At 40.6% G+C, this 22,593-nt stretch overlaps 2 protein-coding genes across 3 annotated transcripts in view; one reads left to right on the top strand and one right to left on the bottom strand.

The window, feature by feature from the left end:
• Positions 1–364: 364 nt before the first annotated feature.
• On the top strand, positions 365–7,268 carry pgpep1l (pyroglutamyl-peptidase I like). Its single transcript, XM_036585558.1, is given in 5 exon segments — positions 365–870; positions 1,049–1,108; positions 1,331–1,437; positions 4,029–4,255; positions 6,665–7,268. Coding segments are annotated over 5 exon segments (729 nt in total). The 5' UTR covers positions 365–818; the 3' UTR covers positions 6,948–7,268.
• A 4,365-nt stretch (positions 7,269–11,633) lies between these two features.
• Positions 11,634–22,593, bottom strand: part of igf1ra (insulin-like growth factor 1a receptor) — a 129,531-nt gene continuing 118,571 nt past the window's right edge. The window contains exons 18-21 of one of the 2 annotated variants that reach the window (XM_036585556.1): positions 22,168–22,330; positions 21,222–21,351; positions 19,614–19,748; positions 11,634–13,338 (exon numbers count right to left, since the gene is read on the bottom strand). In XM_036585556.1, the coding sequence (XP_036441449.1) occupies positions 12,870–13,338; positions 19,614–19,748; positions 21,222–21,351; positions 22,168–22,330 (897 nt within the window). In that variant the 3' untranslated portion in view covers positions 11,634–12,869. The remainder of the gene's footprint in view (positions 13,339–19,613; positions 19,749–21,221; positions 21,352–22,167; positions 22,331–22,593) is intronic. The other variant, XM_036585557.1, reaches the window with a different exon arrangement.

Here is a 22,593-nt window from a genome sequence, read left to right as displayed (position 1 = left end):
CGTTTACCGACATGCCCCGCCCTCCTCGGCTACGATTGGCAAATACTTCATATAAATAATTATTAAACATGTAAAAATTTTATTTGATTATATATTAGATTTTTTTTAATTCGTATGAGATTACACGAGACTATTTGAAATTACAGTGGCAGTCAGTGAGGCAATCATGTATGCAATCAGCCATTCACACACATACACACAGTACACTTTATAAATACATTTATATAGAGTATATATAAATGTATATGTATACACTCATAAGGAAAAAATATATATACACAAAAGTATATGTATATTATTATACAAAATTATACCCATGCACTTTATTTTCAAGAGTTTTTATTAAAAACAATGCACACGATATCTGCACTGTACTCATACAAGTAGTCACAACACAGTTCCTATTGGCAGACTGTTCATGAGCATAAACTGCTAGCCAATCACAGTGCAGGAGGAGGGCGTTTGTCTGAATACAGGTGGGAAAACAAAACTACAGCGTGGTGAGAGCGCACGAGCACACGCGGAGATGTGCTCCTCCCGGCGCTGTGAGGGCATGGCTCTCCCAAGTGGAGGGAGATGGACAGTGCAGAGCCTCCTCCTCCTCCTCCTCCTCCTCTGTCTTATGCACCGTGACCTTCCAGAAGTCAGACTCCAGCTGAAGGAGCGAGTAACTGAAGCGTCGTCAAAAGGAGCAGCGGACAGAGCCTCTCTCAGGTCACTCCTGTTGGGCGGGAGGCCTCTATGACGGAGCTGTGCTGGATGTGTGGATTCGGGAAACAAACAAGGTGAAGGAATAAAGCTCTATTTTTATTTCTAAAATGTCTTCGAAGCCGATGGACTCTCCTCAGAAGGAGCTGGTCGTGGTTACAGGTTCGTGGAAGTTAAAGGTTAGCAAAGCTGTTAGCATATGTGACCTTTTTCAGATGTGACAGCATCTTTAATTTTTTGTTTTGAGCAGCTGTCATATTTTTGTCTTGACCAGTTCACTAATAATTCTCTGGTGGTCACTTTTCGCCGCTTATTTGTCTTAATGTGTTACTTTGTGCAGGATTTGGTCCATTTCGACAGTATTTGGTGAATGCAAGCTGGGAAGCAGCTAAGGTATCAGGTTCTCACACGATCAATGTATTAATGTATTATTATTTTCATGCTCCCTGAATGTAAAATAATGAAATTGCTAACTGATGTATTTATGTATTAATGCCAATGCATGTGTGTCTTTCTTATGAGAACACAATAATAAGTCATTAAGTGAAACATCCATCACCTGTAAATATTTTGTAAAATATATTATAAATATATACAGTAAGATGTAGAATGTGCATTCAAGATAAAGGCTGAACATTGTTTCTATGTAATGGTACTGTAGAGATTCCTGTGAGTTACTCAAAAGCTCAGCAAGCCATCGCTGAAATATGGCAGAATATGAAACCAAAGGCAAGTTTAAAAAGTAAGATCTTCTTGCTACGATAGACAAGTCCTGAGCCAAACCTTTCTTACATTTCTGGCACACTGTCATTTTCCCCAGACATGTTTTTTGTCCACTGGGTCTGTTTTGGGAACTTTTTTGCAATGTTGTCTCTTTTGCTTGAGATTACAGTAGCAGTCAGTGAGGCAATCTTGTATGCAATCAACCCTCCAAAGTGCTCGAATACATTCATTTTGAAGCTGCCAAACTGCAGAGATCCATAACGAGATGCTCTGAATATGATGTAACTGATAAATGAAAGTGATTGTGCACATCACATTTTTTTGAGTTGCAGCTTCTGTGAAATTGAACTTGGAGTGTATTTTTGCAATGTTGTCAATGAAAGATTTAGTTTAGCAGTTTCTTTGATCATTGTCTGTGAGATGCATCACTGAACCAGCAGCTCTAAGATTATATTGGGTGTGCATGAGCAAATTTCTATATTGCATTAATATTTGGTTTAAAAATAACAAACTTGCCCACTCGAAGCTAATTCAGCTGAGGTACTGCTTCCGTGCCCCAGAGATTAGCCCTGCTCCTGGGAGCTGAGTTTGAGTGCCAGTTGAGTTTGGGAACTAAACTAAGCCCTTTCATAGCACCTGAGAACACAACTGGTCACATTCTTACTGACTCACAAACGCTTACTGACCACTGAGCTGCCACGACTATAGATATACACATTAGAGATTTAGACAGCCAGCAGAGGACAGCAGCACATACAATCACTGAACCAGCAGATTGGTAAGTGTCCCACTTAGACCCCCAAAAGCGTAGTTTTTTGTCTTCTGGTTAGAACATCTGCTTCTTCTTTTGGAAAACATTTGCTTATCTGATTGCCAGTACAATAATGCTAATTTTTGCTAGCATTATATAACAATGTTATGTTAGCACTAAGCAAATGGTGGTGTACATCAGTTTCTTACACTGTGTTAAAGAAACAATGTTAATTCAGTTAAACTCAAATTAACATGATTTATCACTTTCCCTAGATCAGCCAAGACATGTATCTGACATGTGCTTCTTCATTTTACAGCAGGAGATGGTAGGCTAATGTTGCTAACAAAACCTGGACTTAAACTGTCGCCAGACTTATTTCTGTAAAACATGCCCAAAAACATCTTTCAACCCGCTCAAAATGCATCTTCATTTGTTTCACACAGACACATCGATGTGGTACATGATATGGCTTACTTTAGTCTATAAAAACGTCTATAAAAACAAAAATAAACATGGCAGTGGGCCAGCAACTGTGAATAACCGGGACCACTTTTACCTCAGCACAATATGTGTTATCATTCTGTGCAAGGCGACTAAAGGCAGGGCTGTGTTAACATTGATGGTGCGTAAGGTAACTTGGCAGTGAAGCTGAGCTAGTGTATTTGTGAGATCAAAACAATGTCTGATTATGATTTTGACGACAACATTTTCAGCCATGTATGTTTGAACTTGAGTACACACATGAAGAGACATGTCAGCTGAACGCTAGACCCACCAGTGACTCATGTTCTAACAGAAAGATGCAACTTCTAGCTGTGTTACAGTCATGAAGCTTTAGCTATGCTAAACAACATACGTGATACCGGCCTAGTGACGGAGTAGTACTCCGAAGCGAGATGTTATGCAGATGATAAGGTAGTTCCAATTTTAGCTTAATTGTTTAAATAATTATATCTATGCCATTGTACTAAATAAAAATCAGTTTGTTGAGGCAAATAAATAGATTTTGGCATGTATATATGGAGATTAGTTTGGTGACAGTTTAAGTCCAGTATTTGTTAGCAATGTTAGCCTAGCATCTCCCACATTTCTTTCCTTATCAACTGCCTCTAGGGTAAGTGATAAATCATTTTAAGTAGATTTTCAGCAAACTATTCCTTTAATACTGCTTGTGGCAGCTCTGGCTTTAACAGTGACGTGTGAAGCTTGCAAGACTTGCATGTAATGTTTTTTACTTTGTAGTTATTGGAGAAGTCTGTTAGCCTGTATGTGACCTGTGGAGCTGACTGTTTAACAAAATTGCGTTCTTAAATAGTGCATATTCTAATCTAAACATGCCATATTCAAATACCCAATTAAGTATGAATACAAAGATGGCTATCTGTATGTTCTCATGGTGAGATAGCTTAATAGTTCTGTCTCAGATTGTTTTCCAGATTGGACACGTTCTTTAATGCGTTTAGCAGTAAAGTGTGTTTCATGCCGATTTAAAGCTAGATTGTGTCACATAGTTCACTTTGCAATTTAAGGTTAATTGTACATGTATTGTATATGTATTAGGGCTGGACAATTAATCACATTTTATTTTCAATTAAGATTTTGGCATCCAACGATTATGAAAACAAGATAATCATGATAACTTGGTCCACTGCTAATCCACAGAATGGTACATGAAACCCAGTGGATATGGCATCTGCCGTAATTAATAAATACTCTTTTTCAGAGTGAATAATGCTGCTTGCAGACATCAGAGTTTTGAAGTCATGTAACTCGTTATTGATTTTAAATAATGATAGGATCCAAGTATCCACTCCTTACCACATTCGTTCCCTCTGATTAACAGGTTGCTGTCCACTTGGGCATAGCAGCAGGAGCCAAATGCATCATTCTGGAGCAGACAGCCAAGAACCATGGCTACAAAGACAGAGATGTGTGTGGCTTCTGTCCTGCCAATAACTGTTGCATTGAAGAAGGAGTGGAACGGTTGGACTCCATTATATGCATGAGGTCCCTTGCCAAACACTTAAAAGGGCTCGGTCTGGATGTCATCTATTCCAGGGACGCTGGGAGGTTTGTACTTGCTAACAGACCATTTATTGTGGATAAATTACCAAATTTACTACTGTGTTATTTAGTATAGTGTCAAAGTTGGTATTATCTCACAAACTACCTGTTAAGACAGAGTAGTAAAGGTAGCAATGGTAAAGACCTTACATATGACTGTTATTACCATCGAGGGGTCTGAAAAAAAAGTGATGCAATACAATATTGCAATATCTGAGGTTTTCAAAGAGTATCGATACATGGAGGCCCAGGTATTGATATTTGATCATTTAATTGTGAATATTTTTAACATGTATTAAGCTCATTGAGTATTAATTGAATGGTTTGGTGAAAAATCAAACATATGTAATTTTCCATGTGGCCCAGATGTAGTCAATAAACCAAGACATGTTTGGTGTCCAAATTTTGCTCGTTTAACTTAGTGCTGGAGCTACAAGGCTAACGTTGCTAATAAACACAAGTAGACACCTAAATCTTTTCAGTAAATACAGCACTTAACCTGCTCAAACAGCAACTTCACTGTGTAGAAGAATGCTGGAGGCAGCTATTTAGACAGCCGCTGTTGTGCCGAATTCTGGCACCACAGATTAGGTGATTTCTGTTCCTTCTTTTTGTAACTAACAGCTGTTCTTGAAGATTTTAACCAAAGATACACTATATGGACAAAAGTATTGGGACACCTACACATTTTACCTACAGGAGCTTTTGTGACATCCCATTCTAAATCTGTAAGCATTAATATGGAGTTGGTCCCCCTTTGCAGCTATAATAGCTTCCACTCTTCTGGGAAGCTTTCTACAAGATTTTGGAGAGTGGGAATTTTTGCCCATTCATCCAGAAGAGCATTTGCGAGGTCAGACATTGATGTTGGACGAGAGAGTCTAGCTCACAATCTCCATTCTAGTTCACCCTAAAGATGTTTGATGGGGTTGAGGTCAGGGCTCTGTGTGGGCCAGTCAAGTTCTTTCACACCAAACTCACCCAGCCATGCTTTAATGGACCTTGCTTTGTGCACTGGGGCACAGTCATGCTGGAACAGAAATGGGGCTTCCCCAAACTGTTCCCATAAAGTTGGAAGCACACAATTATCCAAAATGTCTTGGTCTGCTAAAGCATTAGAATTTCCGTACACTGGAACTAAGGGGCCTAGGCCAACCCCTGAAAACCAACCCTGCAGCATAGCAACCGCCAATTCCAGACTCGTCCATCAGACTGCCAGACAGAGAAGTGTGATTCGTCACTCCACAGAATACATTTCCACTGCTCCAGAGTCCAGTGGCAGTGTGCTTTACACCACTTCCCTGACAATTTCACAAACTGACTTGTGACAAAGCTGGCATCCTATGACTGTGCCATGTTTAAAATCACTGAGCTCATCAGTACAGCCTATTCTACTGCCAGTGTTTGTCTATTGAGATTGCAAGGCTATGCAGTTAATTTTATTTTAGCAATGAATGTGGCTGAAACACCTGATCGCAATTATTAGGAGGGGTGTCCCAATACTTTTGTCCATATAGTGTATGTATTTATAAATAGAAACAACAGAAATTGCGAACATAATCAAGCATGACATGCAAATGTGAAGGGGTCTAGGAATCAGTGTTAACATCAGATTTCAGCAGGCTGAATCTTGTAAATATGTTTAAGGACAAAGTTTTTTATTTCATTTACTTAACAGTTCTGTTTTGCTTAAATATTGAAGTGAGATGAACCAAGTGTGAACTTTCTAGGCTCAAACCAGTTTTTTTTAGAGAAATAATTTGCAGTCAAAAGTAAAAAGTCACAATATATCTTAATATTTCATAATGCGGTTCTCACAATACTTAACATATCTTTATATATTGCAGTCGAATCGTACAGTGGCTCCAGTATCATGATAATATGTTATCGTGGGCCCTCTATTGATTCCCACTGCCCATTCCAACTACCATCTGTCAATTCAGTGCTATGATGGTACAGCTTTTTTTTCTTTTAAGAACTTTTAACAATCCAACAATACACAAAAAGTGAAGTGTTTATGGTTTTACGGGGGAGTATTACTCATAAGTAATGCTTGTGCTAGTCAGGATGGCTATGAAAATGAAGGGCCAGGGGCAATAATTAATGTTTTCATGCAAGGAACAACAAAGCTAGGAGCAATATACTTAAATTATTATAATATAAATTAATTAAATAAATGCCTAGAGTTAAAAAAGGGAACTTGAAGTGTAACGGCTTAACAGGACCACAGACTGATTAACACATTGTCATACACTGAACCAGTACTGCTAAATAAATATAAATAAATATAAATGTATTAAATGTTCATACTGGTGCAATAGCAATATTGTAATGCATCACTAATATCTGACTTGATTCATTGTTGGTTGTTGCAGAGAAGTATGGCCAGGATATGCTGCATGTTCTCCCTTGCAGGTACCTGTGTGATTTTGTATATTACTGCTCTCTTCAATACGGGCAGAGAAGGGCAGCACTCATCCACGTGCCCGTCTCAGGCAGCCTGACACACCCAGAGACGCTGGTGCCACAGCTCCAGGCCATCATCCAGGCCCTGTTATGCCAGCTGGACGCACATAGCATCAGCATGCAAAACCAAACAAGGCCACAAGAAGAAGAATGCACCGAAAGACATAACCAACATAATGATGTCCAGCAGGCGTCTTCAAAAACAATGAGGCCTAGAGTGTTAACCAGTTAAAACATCTGAATATATTCACAAAGATGCAATAAGCAAAGCTCAACACAGGCCTTCAGTCTCATTCACTTTTTTAATTCAAAAAATTTAAGAAAAAAAAAAGAAAATACATGAAAATTCTTCAGATACACATTAAGTCAATGGCATGTAAAAAGTATACCATCTGAACTAGAGGTGAGGAGAAAATAAAATAAAACGAGGAGGCCTCAGATACATAATTTACGAGAAGACAAGAGTACCAGCCAAGCCATTTTACCAAATCAGTTTCTACCAATCAATTCATTGACACAGATATATTTCTTTTTGCGAAAGGAAAAATGAAAAGCATTATCAATTAAAAACGTCTCAGTACAGTAGAACAAGGCCCCTTTTTCATTTTTTTCATTTTTTTTTTTCTTGGAATGCCAAGCAAAACAACAGTGCCTGGAAAATGATGTTTATAAAACCTCAAGCTCATTATTGCAATTAGAATGCATCGATGCATCTTCTCTAAACCTGAGGCTTTGCATTCTGAAGAAATACAATAAAATTAATAATATGATACTTGAGAAAAGAAAAATCAAACTCTTTCAGTCAATCTACCTTCAGGTTTTGCAAAGAACTGGCATTGCAACAAGCGCTATTTCTACTGTAAACGTATCTCTTTTAAAATTCTAGTCATGTTAACTCTGTCATGACTACCCGTAATCTACTGGACATCGTCGTCCTAGTTGTGTCTGTATATGTACTTTGTGTTTCTGTAGTAGATCTGTAACCTATGGTTAACTAAGGAACCTTGGCAGCATTCAATGAAAACTGACATTCACTTTGCAACAGGCCAATCCTTTTGTCCATTTCATTACAGAACAAAACAAACAGAAATAAATATCACTGATCTCTATGTTTTTCTCTTTATAAAGACATCAAAAATCTACATCACTACATCTACATGTGATACACTCCCATCCATATACATATGCAACAACACAAGCACAAGGCCTTTTAAAGAATGGTGATTTGGATTCCGTCTTGTGCCAGGCAGAACGCTATTCTTTATTTCTTTTTCGTTTTTTCTTTTCTTTTTTCCCCCAGCAACTTGATCTCCCAACCAGGTCTCCCTATCACTGGCCCCGTTTTCAGCCCTGGAATTCCTCTTACAGAAGATTACAACAAATTGAGAGTACAAGAACATTTCGTTAAGTGCCATGAAGCAGAACTTCCAGGGTTGGTAAGATTATGGGCCACAAAGTCCTTTGTATTCTTCCAAGGCCTTTACCGTATCACTTTGCAATGAATCTTGATTTACTTAGTATTTCAACACTCTGACCTCTTGACCACTCAGTAGATGTTTTGAAGAACCTTTCTGCTTAGACCTAACACCTGTCCAGTGCTTCGGACAGCCAGCTGTGATGGAGAGGCCTAAAAAAACGTAAAGAGTGAAGCAGCAATAATATGAGCAGCAGTAAAGAAGAGAGCGAGAGCGAGAGAGAGACACTAAACTACAATCCTGTCTCTCTCTCTCTCGCTCTCTTTGGAAAAGGATATAGTGTAGAGGATCATCTTAATGACGTTAGGCCCTTCGTGTAGGTGGTCATCAGAAACGTTTGGAGCAAACAGAAGAAAAAAATCAGAACAATGTTATAAAACAAGTCCACGCAGCGTGTAGAAACTTTCAGGTGTTTTCAGAATGCCAAATACTAAAGGTCAGGACACCAGTTTTCCAAAAGAGCACACTAGATCTTCTTAACTACATAGATAGTGTCACTACTTCTCTAGGGAGGGGTTTTCATTAAAGCAGGAAGTGAAGTGTACACCTCAAGATCACTCATAGGGTTATATTACAATATGATCATTATAGGCTTAGATCATTATGGTGTTAGACTGTTTTTCGGAAACTGGGTCCAGACCATTCAAATCTTTGGCTGGTCGATGGGTGTTAAGTGTGAGTGGCAAAGTGAAGGAATGACAAGGCAACAGCACTGAAAGTGCTAACACAGTGGTACTTTTTGGACAGCTAGAAGTGGGGCAGGTGTGATCAGTGCTACAATACATACTAGTCTGAAAGGGCTAATTCTGACTGTCACATTGTTATGACTGCTGCAGGCAGAAGGTGTGTGTCGGTGTAGAGTGATTGGGAGATGTTACAGCACATGCTCTCTGTCAAAGCTCGGACAGCTCAACAGACTGAGATGATGTTTACAGCACAAGAACCAGAAACTACACTTCTGGAAAGTTCCAGACCACAAAGTTTGAGCACGCATATGCGATGAGTTAAAGTACACAACTGCAGTTTCAGCCTTACACGGGTCATCCTTTTCAAACAGAAACGTGTTTGGTCTTCACTTGCTATCCCTTTACATTTCGGAGAACATTTGGGTTACAAACCCCAGATTAGCTGAGCGAATTTGTTTTGTATACATTTTATTTTAGACCGTAACAGGTCTGGATTGTGAAATGATAGGGCCTGTGTAAATAACCAATCTATGCCAAATAGTGGTTTTGTTGGCTTAAGCTTCATCTATACCCAAACTGTAATCCCTTAATAGTACTTCCCTGCCCGAGCTTTACAAATTCGTCAATTTTGTTTATGTAGTCATAACACTATTCGAATGAAACCATGCAAGCCAAACCCTCAAAGCCAGTTGCATTATGTGAGGATTCCTGGTTGTGGAAATCATTGTGTTTTTTGGAGTGGAAAGAGGATGGCTGGGCTGTGTCCCAAGTAGTGGATTCTTTGTTCTATGTATATTTCAGATATGCACTCATGTGGCCTTTTACATGCACACAGGTAATGGCTTTTTCATTAGGTAGAGCAGTATGATCCCTAGAGTGATTCGTCACTATTAATACAAGCTACAAGGAATTTCTGAAATATGCATAACTTGAAAACCTGAATGTCTTATTATGATTTTTGTACTGTATATTTAAACTGTAATGTTCATTAAATGTACCAAATTCAATTATCCATCACTCCGATCCTTCTCTAATATACTTTTTTGTATATTCAGAAAAGTGATGGTGAGAGAACTTCGGTGTCATAAGTAATGAAAAAAATGTGTGTGTGTGTGTGTGTGTGTGTGTATATATCTATACAGGGACACTGTAAGTGACTCAGCCCTCCTCTCTCCAGTCTTGTCTGAGAGCATGTGGTTTGTGATGCTGATGAGGTTTTTTTTTAATCCAGAGACCGTTAGGTTGTCCCCTACAGATATATGAGAAAATAGTGAGATGTATTCTATCCTTTTATACATGTACATATATTTAAAAAAAAGTGTGAGGTAGATAAATGCTTGAAGGAAATGAAAAAAAAGTCCCCCAGTCATGACACCATGGAAAATATATATATATATATATATATAAAAACTCATATACTTTATACTGAATCATTGGGCCATTTATACAGTGATTTAAACTGACATCACAAAAAATAAAATAGAATAAAATAAATAACCCTACAGAAAGGGGAAAATAGCCTTCTAAGAAGGGACAACTTATTCATGGGTGACATTTTGCGAAAGTACAAAGAGAAATCCTTCAAAAAAAAAAAAAATTTAAATTAATCAGTGAGACCTACTCAGTTTTCCCCCCGATCTCCTTGAAATGACATGACCACTACGCTAGCCTCTAACCCATCCTACTGTATTTGGTTTACAGATGTTCTGTGACTGATGTCTGCCCTCCTTGTGTGTGTCTATGGTGAGATGTGTACAGGAGAATGGAGCCTACGCCTTCCTATAGTTTGAGAAAGCTGGCGAGCAGTTGGGGTTCATAAGGCAAATTAAGACAACCCAGTTAGCCCTGTCAGTTGCTAAGCGATTACACAGATGGGTTAAAATACCAGATGAAATAAAAAAACAAACAAACAAACAAACAACAACAAAAGAAAGACAGAACATTTCATCATGAGTCCTGACTTGAGAATGAGGCACTGGGAGAAGCAGATAGTACTGTAGAAAGATTAAATGGGAGGCAGAGGAGCAAGAGAGGGCGCCATTAACACCAGAAGACAGAGTGAGAGATTACAAGGTGAAACTAAGACAAGAATGTCTGGAGAGAGCAAAACCCTAACTTTGACCTGAGATTGAGTTGCACCTGGGGGGGGCAAGAGTAGGTGCAGTACTAGACAACTGGTACAAGGGTGCTGAAACTACTCACGCACAGAGCTATGGTATTTTTTAACAACCTACACATATGTAGTAGTAGTAGTAATAATAATAATAGTAATACTAATAACAATAATTCAACATAAGCGAAAAATGATTGATTAAAAAAAACAGAAGGCAATGGACTGTATCTAGACAACCTCTCAGGGGAAGGGAAAAGTATGTTTTTGAATAAAGATTTTTCTTTTTTTGTTTTTTGTTTTTGTTTCTTTTTTGCTAGAAGAGTATAAAGCATAAGAAAATGGACTGTAGTGGAGATCATAAAATATTAAACCTGAAGGATTTCTTAATACATACATACATATATATATATATGTATGTATGTATATTTATATATACCATCCATAAAAGAAAAAAAGAATAAAATAGCAGCTTCTTTCTGTACAGACAAAGAAGTGAACATCAGAACCGTAAAAAAGTTATCAAAAGTGACACAAACCAATGATGTGTGTAAATGATCTGGTGGTCTAACATACAACTGTAAGACCTTTATAGAATTGTGTGAATTGTATAGAGACTAATGACTAGTCTTAAAAGATACCTGCTGTGTACAATGCCTCACTTTCCTTTGCAAACAAATGCTTGTCATTCCAAACAAATGTTGAAACCAGCTATCCCCCTACCCCACACTGTTTGCTTCATTTTCGAGCCAATCCCTTATGCTTCATATTTGGCTCAGCAGTCGGTGCATGTTTATTTGTCTTCGTTTGGTGCCACACTGTTCTCATTTCATTTGAAAAAACACCGTCAGAGCTGTCCATCTCTGTCCATTCTGCAGTGGACACGGCCATTTCACAGTCAAAATCAGAGCCATTCCAAAGGGGAGAGTAGACCAACTCCTTTACCAAGTTGATTGCAAATTATGACATAAAAAAATAAACAAATAAAAAAAGTGAAGCCAGTGTAAGAGCTTAGTTCCTTGATTGTAATCCTTTCTTGTCCAACTGAAAGAATTGTTGGGGAGCAAAGGAGAGAACATGAACATGATGATAAATACAAAAAAAGAAGCATTGATTTGGCAAACGTTTGGCAGTTTCAAAAAGGCCCATCCATCTTTTTATTGACGCATCTGAAATTTACTGAAAAAGACGGGTGGAGCAATGGTCAACATGACCAATCAGGTGAACGGTTCGAACACACAGAGGACCAACAGCAATCCTAGCAGTGGAGGTCCTCTCCACTCCTCCGTGGAAGAGAAATGTGATGATGAAGAAACAGTTCGGAGGAAGAGATGCGCAGCATGGCGAAGAATAATATGTGCATTTTTCTATAAAAACACACATACACTTTTCATGCATGCACACACAAAAAAACCTGTCATTTAAAATAAAAAGTGCTCAGGTGTTGGGCTTGCTGGCTGATATGCAAATTTCTCTTTAATATGACTCTCTGGCAGAGAATGTGCTATACCTGTTTAACTTCCTTTAGGAAAAAGATAAAAAAAAAAAACACAAATGAGGTGCCAGTTGCAGCTCCCCAGTGTGATGGTTAGGTGAGTGATCTTTAATATTGCCAGAGCGTTACGTTAGCTTTTTAGTGTCCTATGCACTTGGACTTCTCCCAAATCCTTTGCTGTGGTGAAATGAAGATAATAATCTGAATAATAATCATAAAAATAAGCAATCTACTGATTTACAGTAGCAATTTATTGTCTATCTGGTTATCAACTTGAGTTTGACTCTTCAGGTGAGAAAAAAAGTACATGTGACAACATAGACAAAAAGGGGGTGAGGGGATGATGAGTTACCCTGTATGAGGGGGGAAAGGGGTGCGGGGGGATGAATCAGCAGGCCGATGACTGGGGCAGCGGAAGCGCTCGCTCATTTTTACGGCCGCCGTTCATGTGCGCGTACGGCTGCGTGTCGTCGAAGGCCGGACCCAGTAGCACCACGGGCCCGTTGGCTGCTGCCTGTCCTGAGTGCTTGTCCAGGGCCACGCCCGGAGAAGTCGTGGAGGAAGGGGGGGAGGTGGAGGGGGTGGGGCCCGCGGCCAGCGGAGTCCCTGGGGCAATGGGCTGGGCCGCCTGGGAGGAGGCTGGGGCCAAGGTGGAAGCAGGGTCCAGCGGAACGTTTTCCATGTTCTCTACCTCCATGTCCAGCTCCTCGGTGTCAGGGGGCTTGTTCTCCTCACTGTAGAAGAAGCTCACCTCCCGGAAGGACGGCTCCAGCTCCTCCTTTATGCTGCTGATGATCTCCAGGAAGGAGGGTCGCATCTTGGGGTTGTACTGCCAGCACATCCGCATCAGCTCGAAACTGAGGAGCAGGCCCAAAGTTTTAGAAAATGCTAGAAACGAGGCTCCATACACACAATATCAGACATTCAATGGGCCTTATTCACCAATATCGGCCTAAGTTTTTCTTAAATTTGTTCTTGAGAAAGGTTCTAAGAAAAAGTCTCAAAGTCTCAAAAATCTCAAATAGGAAAACATCGGTGAATGCCAGAATCTTCATGAAAACTGTGTAAGTGGGTTTTAAGAAGAAACTTCTTGTTAAGAATGGTTGGCGAATAAGGCCCAATGTTCATTCAACGTCTGGTTCAAAATATTCAGAGAGCCCTGTCTACATAAAACAACCTTTAAATAGCCTATATAATAAAAAAAATCACATTTTTCTTTCCTTTAATGGAAACATTTTTTCAATTTGTGTCATTCATTCCCCAGTCCATCAACTCCAAATACAAAAACTAAGCTGCTAAAGCATGCTGTTTTGAATTTCTCATGGTTGTGATGTGGCAGCCACAAACACATTTACATATGACCACTCGTTCAGCCCACAGCAGTTTAGTTTAAGTGGTATTCACGCTGTGACTGCAGACAATCTGTAGCTGTTATTGATGTGGAAGATGTAGGGAAAATGACTGAATGTACTTGGCTGTTGGGAATCAAACGCCGCAGCCTTCCAAAAGATCCTAAAGTAGTGGCTGAAGTTTTTTCAGACATTTTTCAGGAGCTTAATTTATGTAGCGCCTTTCTAAACCCAGAATAATTTTAACCACAGACATACATGAACACAAATCAAGAGAAGAAAAACACACACAGTTCACTTACTGCTAAAGAGGTTAGCTTGTTGACAACTGAGAGAATGTGACTCAGTCCAGAAGAGACTTTCACTGTGGCTACAGAATTGGCATTACAGAGAAACCTTTTATTTCTATAAGGTTACGTTAATAAAATGCAGACATATTACTGCAGTAGCTTAGCGTCAAAAACATCCTGCTCTTCCAGAGTACGATAACCGCATCATCCAATGTTCCAACTGAATCCAATTCGAAATATTGGTCAAATCTAAACATCTGTTCGATGCCAATAATTTTTTAAGCAACTATCTGCCAATGTGATTCCAGTATCATCGTGCATACCTTGTCTAAAGGATTTCAATCTGAACTGAACAGTTTGTTCAATACATTGCAACCCTAGACTGCTTTTTAATGGGGCACTATACAGGGCAGTCAATCAGAACAGAGATCAGTATCATATATCAGTATTAAAGGCACAATAACAAAAAACACATGTTTAATACTAAGGGATAAAGAGAGTTTGGAAAATACTTATGTTCAAATGAATTACAGCTGTTTTTGGTACATAAAACTACAAAAACTTTAAAAGGACTTTAGGAGGAAAAATTAAATACAAGAGAAATGTAGACCATGGACCCCTTAAATATCAACAACAGCACTGTGTGATGTGACTGACACAGGTTGATCAACAGGTGGCAGTGTTCACCAGAGCCAAGCCAGAGCACCTGGAAACATCACTGAGCAGAGAGCTTCCAGAACATTCTGCAGTCATGCACATAAGATACACAACATGTACTGTAATATTTAACCGTCATGAAATATGAGACAGCCGAGTCGGTAGATCCAATCATGGCAAGACACTGGTGGGGGGGGGCAGAAAAAAAAAAACGAAAACAACTTCAAAACAACATCAGAAAACCCAGGATCATTATAGCTCGATGCTGCACTCACCACATCTTAGACAAACAAGCTAAGAATACCCTTCGCACTGGCTGGCTCACTGAAATAAATGCCTATGGGTCAGCTCTGCCTGCCTGGAGTAACAGCCCTCTCCAGCCTTGCTAAGACATTCCAGGGCACGCGCCTCATGTCAAGCTCTGCACCATAACAGGGGAGGCTTCTTTTTCGGGACCCACATTGAGGGCCCTTGGAAAAGTTGATTATGCCAGTGGTTTAAAGCGGGCTCCGCGGCCTCCCCTGAAAAATGACAGTAATGGTTGGACACGGGCCGGCGCTCGCGAGTAACCTGTCCTGTCTGGCCTTTGCTGGGCTCGCACTTTTCTTTATGGGGGCCATCTGGCTGATGTCAAATCAAAAAACGGCAGGTAATAAATGCCTGTCAGTGCCCGCTCACTGTCAGCCGGCCTTAATCACACACACATGAAGGCAGCAAGTCTCTGTGGGCAAAACGGGGCTGGTAAAGAGGTCACTGGAGATCACAGGTCATAGTCCTGTTTTTAGAGCAGTAGGCCGGGTTCTGGTGTCAAATCCTTTCTCATATTTGAGCATGCGGTCACCGATATGCCCTTGGTCTCAGAGGAATTGAGATGGTACAGTCTGTGGTAGAAGAGGCAAAGTTAAAGGTGTTAAAGATGTCTGGTACTCATCTGATATTTTGCTTTAAAAGCTACTGAGGTTTTAAAGGAGCTATTTTTAACTTGATGGGATGTTATTGCACAAAATTGTTATGAATACATTGCCTGATGTCTCAGGTTGTTTTATGTTTTTTGACACTTTATTTAACGCAGGCATTTTCTCCCCAAAACATTCATGCACAATTACTGTTTATTTGCAGAGTTTAACATATTGGCAAAACAAAAATTGGGTCGTGTGCAAAAGTTTTGGGACATTTTATACTTGATGTTTTTTTTGGGCTATATGTTAACTCAGCACATAAACAGAAACTGTGGACTAAAATTTGAAGAAAAATGTGATATTTAGGTTTGTTCCTTGGAGAGGATAGATTAACTTTTGTATGTGATTGTAGATGCAAGGTGAAATAGTACCCAGTGGAAAACATCTTCATATTTACCACTAATTTAATTAAAATAAATAAATCGGGGTGGTTAGATACTGATACCTTGAGTATCGTCCGACACCGATACTAGATATCCGATATTTTTTCTCTGAAAGCTGCTAAGCTTTATAATAAGCTAAACTGAAGCATTTTACTTAAGATGAGCATCTAGAAGTAGTCTATCACACTCACACTACTCAAACACTCTACTACCCCACATGAGGACACACACAGCAAACAACATCACAGAGCGTGAGTGTGTGTTACTTCAGGATAGATTTGTTACAGGACTGAATCAGATTCATTATGTTTTTCCTTCTAATATCCGATTCCGTTTTTTCCGCTGGTATTGCCACATATTGATACCTTGTATTAGATCAGTGTCCGTTTTAGCTTCAAGCATTTCTGGGCATTTCAGGCTAAAATCGATCTACTTTTGTTTAAAGATTACCTTTTTGTTCTGATATCTTATTTGTTGTGTTCTGCTGGTATTGATGTTAATAACGGCATCAGTGCCATCTTTAGCTACAGTCAGTCAGGTTTGTAATAGGGATGGGCATTTTGGTTAAATTTGATATTAGAATTTAAGGCGTTATTAAAAAAATATTCAAATAATAACACCAACCTATCACCCTCCACACACCCCGCCAAAACCAACCAGACAAACAAACAAACAAAAAAGTACTCTTAAGGCTAGTCACTCTTAAAGATGCCACAGTGTTGCTGACGTATCATTGCTAGGTTGACAGTGGTCCAGCACCCAAAAATATCCAACCAACACGGGCCCTGTAGCCAGAAACTGGCCAACAATGAAGGGCTTAAAGATGGCTAAAACAAACCGTAAAAGGAAAAAGATGAGCTAACACTTAAAAGGTGTACCAACAATATAGGTCCAGCAGGTGTCAGCTACAAAGCGTGTAAAAACCCAGCAACACTGCTGTGCCTGACACACTTGTACCAGCATCACACACACACTACCATGTCAGTGTTACTGCTGCACTTAGAATGGACCACCACCCAAAACAGCAGTGCTGGGCCAGAGACTAACCGATGATGAATGGAGCAGAGGTGGCTGATACTATACAGTCTGTAACTATACACCTACATAGTGGAGCTATAAGGTAGGAGGACCTAATAAAATGGACAGCTTGTGTAGATACAAGGTAGGTGTTATCATCTGGTAATTCTGTATATAAACATTTACAAATAATCAAAATGGCCTCATACAACACTAAACAACCACCCATTAAGTGTGCTAAGAATAGGGACGATTTCTGGGAAACTCAAACTATTAGAACTCAATTTTTCTAATAAGAGTGGTACTGGATTCTCCAAGACAGCACAGACTCTTGGTATGTTTTGTTTTGCGTGTATGTGAGTGTGTGAGAGAGAGAGAGCTGGTATTTAAAATCTTGATGGTGATTTGTTGAGATATTGGCCTGTTTTATCACTTCATGAGAAATGATCGAATTGTGGTCAAGTTTCTCATGAAAATATGCAAAATCTGCAAAAAGAAGTAACCCTATTGGACCAAAGACTTCAATAAAAAAAAAATTCAATAAAAAATAAGACACTGTAGCCAAACTGACCGATTTCTATTTCGTTTTCAGATTTGTGCTCAGAGAAGCTCTAAGAACCGCTGTAGTAAAGGAAATTAAAAAAAATCCAGTAGGGACAAAACAGATAAGAAACAGATAAGAAACTCTGACCTAAACACAAGATGCAGGCTTTACACTGCCCTCTGGTGGAGCAAACAGTTAAGACATCTCATGGTAATTCAGAGAGCGTATAACGTAAGCTAATGTGCGTATCAACATTCTAATTCACTATTCAGATTTTTACACTTTCATAACTTTTCAAATATTGTACGATTCTCACCTGTACCTAGTTTGTTACTTTGTGGCTCTTTATTTGGAAGAACAGGGCTTTACGGTGCAGTTCAGCATATGTTCAGCCCTGCTGCGCACACATGCCCATGGAAGCAAGACACCCTGGTGGGGCTACTATGGAAACGATGGTTTGTCTGAACAACAGTGGTCCTGGTCTGTAAAGTGAGGTCACCACTGCATCGTGGGTGTGTGTGAGGGTAGTGTGTGAGCGGAGGGAAAGACCTCATGCCTGTTCACTCACACCGGTCCAGAAAAGGAGAAAGGCACGGTGCGGCCGCTCTGTGAAGCACACATCAACACTCTCACTCACACAGGCGTGTGCACACACACACTCACAGGGGAACATGTTCCCGGTGACTGGCGCTAATTGTCTGGTTTGTTGAGCCCATCTGGAGCAGGCAGGCCAGACACTGATCTGGCTGAGGGAATGACAGGCATCTCTCACCCACTGGCCATGGCATCCCTTCTATGGGCTTCGGCTTACTGCGGAGAAGGAAGCACCCAGACACCGTGAGCTCACCCAGCTCCTTTTAACCTGTGACGTTAATGTCACCGGTCAGGCTCCACACTGCCATGCACACCTGCTGATGTAATATCTGCATTCAAGCTTAGAACTGCTTCTGTAAATAGACTCAGAGCAGGGCAGGATGCAGAAGGGTTAACCTAAGCCTAAAGGAGGTGGGAGAGTCTTTAAGGCCATCAGCACAAACAGGGATTCTACACTTTGGAATACTCCTTTCCAAAATGCAAACACTGCAAATTATAAATGAAAGCTATGGCTGGTTGTGGTTACGTAAATGAGATCATGCTGAATGACTTCCATTTCATATTAACATTTTTAGGTGTACTCTGTAGTTTGCATTTATTTGTCCAATTATAATATAATCCACAGATGCATGATATTAAAGACCCATAATCATCTTTATTCATTTTTACCTTACCATTTTCCAACATCTATCCCTTAGAATTAAACAGGCTGTTTTTGTTACTGTGCCTTTAATAGTGATACATGTAAGTGTCATCTCTTCTGATTGGCTGCCTCATTCTAAAAACAGTTCGGAGCCGAAACGCATGGAGTAAATTCTGAACTTTAAACTGAATATCCTTAGAATGTCCGCAGAAACTTCAGCCACTTCTTATAGCCTTTGGATCTTTGGATACTTGAAAGGCTGCAATGATAGATTTGCTAGCTGACAGCCAGGAACAGAACAACTTTTGGGGATTTTCAGATTGTATGCAGTAAAAACACTCCATATTGCTTCAGTGTGCTTAGATGGGCTAAACTGCTGTAGGCTGAATGAACAGTAACATGTAAATTTGTTCTTGGTTGTGGCATCACAACCACAAAGAATTCAAAATGAGCTGTTTTTTGCAGCTTGGTTTCCATATATGGACTGTATGGACTGGGGAGTGAGTGGTGTGTTTTGAAATTTTAACAATGCTTGTACAGTACATCAAACCTTTTATTTAAATACATGGAAAGGACATTTTGTTTTCTAAGATATGGCCCATTTAAAGCGGTCTAAGAAACGCCTGCATGTGTTGTGTCTTCCGAACTAACATGTCAGAACAGTTTTTGGTCCGAGGCAGAGAGAAAAGGACTCACAGCATGTCTGGGCAATTGTCCGGCTTATCCAGGAGTCCTCCCTCCATGACGAAGCGCAATACCTGCTCGTTGGACATGCCCTGGTAAGGCTGCTCTGCAAGGGTAGCTATCTCCCACAACACTACCCCGAATGACCTAGAGAGAGAGGGGAAGAGGGGACAGGCGGAGTTAGATGCAACACACATGTCTATCAGCATCCACATCCTGGTAAATGTCACAACAGCCTGTCTCTGTGCTTACGCCACCAGCTCTTCATACGGACCTGGCGTAACTCGATTGACTTGGACGGAACGAAAACAAGGCCATCCGAGGACAGCACCGCGTCCTGTCCCACAATATGAGCTGCTTCCAGACAATGGCAGTCTAGTGGAGGCTAAAAGCTATAGTAGCCCACAACAGGCAGCCCTCTCAGCCTTTACTGTTCAAGTGTGTTTTCAATCCTCTAACAACAAAACAATATAGTGCATTTTCATACTCAAGCTGAATACAAACACAACCACAGCTGCAAAGCTGAAGTACTACTATATTTATTTTGGTGCTGTGTTTTTGTTGGCCATGTGTTCCTCATTAATGCAAACGAGTCTATACGTCCTCCGGCGGCCGGCAAGAGGGAGCGACAGAGGAGCAGAAAGGCCTACACGAGTCCCTCGTAAAAACAAAACACACACACAGAGAAAAAAAAGAGAAGCGCACAAAGCGCTCACTGTTGCCAGTCATTATTCATTAACTCTCCGAGGACACATTTTCCGCGCTGGCCTAGGATCAGAGACACAGCTCCATAGCCCTTAAAGCGGGCCTGTTACAACAGTGACTTGTATCTAATTGGCTGCAACAGCAGTGTGTTGAAAGACAAAACCACAGCAAAGCAGGGGAGGTTTTCTTGAAAAAAAGGAAAAAAGGAAGGAACAAATGAAGACACCTAACGGTGAGTTTTATGGGCGTTCGGGACGGGAGCTCTCGTCGGCTCTTTTCATCCGGAGCACTTCAAAAGCGGCTTATCCGGAGAGGGGACGGGGCTGGCACCCGCGAGCCCGTCATTAGTGAACATCTGGAGGAGGTTAGCAGCGCACCGCGGCACCGAGCTGGTGGGACGCTCGCGATTGGGAAACCACACAAAATAAAGGAGCGGGTCCGCGGCAGTATTTCTCCATTTGACTAAGTTATTGCTGCGGCGGCCCTGGGCTCAGGCAACACAGTGGAGAGACATGGAGTCTGAGCGAGAGAGAGAGACAATGAGTTGGGCAAGTTTCGACCGGCTGGGGTTTGGACAATGATGTAGTATCTTTCTACATGGGACATAAGAGGGGGGAAAAAACAACACATAAAATTTTTATCACCTCATGGGAGCCTGTGAGGCTTCCCGTGGCTGCCTGAGTTAAGAAAACACAGAGAAGCTGCTAGAGGATTCGAGCTCTTGAGTTTCTGTTGAAAAGTAGTTAGGCGAGTGAAGAGGGATGTGTCATTTCAGCTGCTGAGCTTGATTCCGGTCTCCGCTGCAGGCAGCAGCACAGGCATGCACTCACACACTCTGATGGGTGGCAGCAGAACCACCCACTGTGTAGTGCATGCAAATGTGTTTGAAAGCCACTGAGGACACATTGCTCCTACCAGACATCAGAGTTGGTGGTGAAAACGCCATCTTTCAGAGACTCAGGGGACATCCAGCGGACCGGCAGTAGCCCTTTGCCTCCTTTCCGATAGTAGTCCGTCTCGTAGATGTCTCGCGTCATGCCAAAGTCTGGATAAAGTACGGATAAAGTAAGAGGAAAGTACAGATGAGATAAATGAGGGGATGCTGCACAGTAGAACTGCTCCTTTCACCACCTTCCTTCAAAGCTTGTCCCAGTAAGATTTATAAGGTTCTTTTCTCTGTGCTTCTCCAGTGTTTCTAAATACTTTATTTACACTGGAACAGTGCCTTTGGAGTGTTTATAAGTAGAGATGCACCAGTACCACTTTTTCCCTTCTGATACAGATACTGGAAGTATCAGCTGATACTGAGTACTGATACTAGCCTATAAATCCTGATAATTTACACAATTACACTTTTTGCTATGCTAAAGCCTAAACTGAGGCTAAAAGCTATCATTATCCCAAGAAACTGGCAATTCCATCCATATGTCTCTCTATTGTTTGCTCCCTTAATAACAACCTGGTCTAACATTAACTCTTGATTGCTAGCGACTAAATAGCAGCAGATGAGGGATTACTAAAAGAAGCCTGAGTCAACCATTCAGGTAAAGGGCTGCCGTTAGCATGTTTTGCATTGTATGTACAGTGTGTTGTCTGGCTTATTTGTGGAATACAGATTAAACTAATGCCTTAGGAACAACTTCAACTAGTGTATCACCCACTATTACAGAAGATTTTATACAGATTTTGCTCTTAGCATTTTAACTACTGCTTGTCAACCCAAACCGCCAACATGTTGCTCACTTTAATGAAGTTACACCTACTGTCAGAAATTGCCAATACAGATCCTGCATTTAAGTATCGGTATCGGAGTCAATACTGATACATTATTGGTGCAACCCTATGAATAAGCATTAATCACCTCCGATCTTGACGGTGAAGTCCTCGGCCACCATGCAGTTCCTGGCAGCCAGGTCCCGGTGGACGAATTTGTTGGCATTGAGGTATGCCATGCCGTCTGAGATTTCCCCGGCCATCTGAATCATCTTCTTCAGTGATGGCAGGTGTTGGCTACATGACCCTTGCTGCAGAACCAGAGGGGAAGGTGTCAAATTTTTACAATGCCTTTGCTCTCTTTCTCTATTTTACTACATCTCCCATGGTGTCTTTGTTCCTGAACTGAGCAGAGCAGTCTGGGAAAAACATCACATGACTCAGTGAGAGAGAGAGAGAGAGAGAGAGAGAGAGAGAGAGAGAGAGAGAGATTTACAATTTACAATTTAGGCTAATGCTGTTTAGAATGTTCTGCACAGGGATAGTCCATATACATGGAATTAGAGAATTCTAT

Source organism: Colossoma macropomum, unplaced genomic scaffold (assembly GCF_904425465.1).
Source record: "Colossoma macropomum unplaced genomic scaffold, Colossoma_macropomum, whole genome shotgun sequence".
Taxonomy (NCBI): domain Eukaryota; kingdom Metazoa; phylum Chordata; class Actinopteri; order Characiformes; family Serrasalmidae; genus Colossoma; species Colossoma macropomum.
Note: the sequence above shows the minus strand (reverse complement) of the source record. Positions and strands in the feature narration are given on the sequence as shown.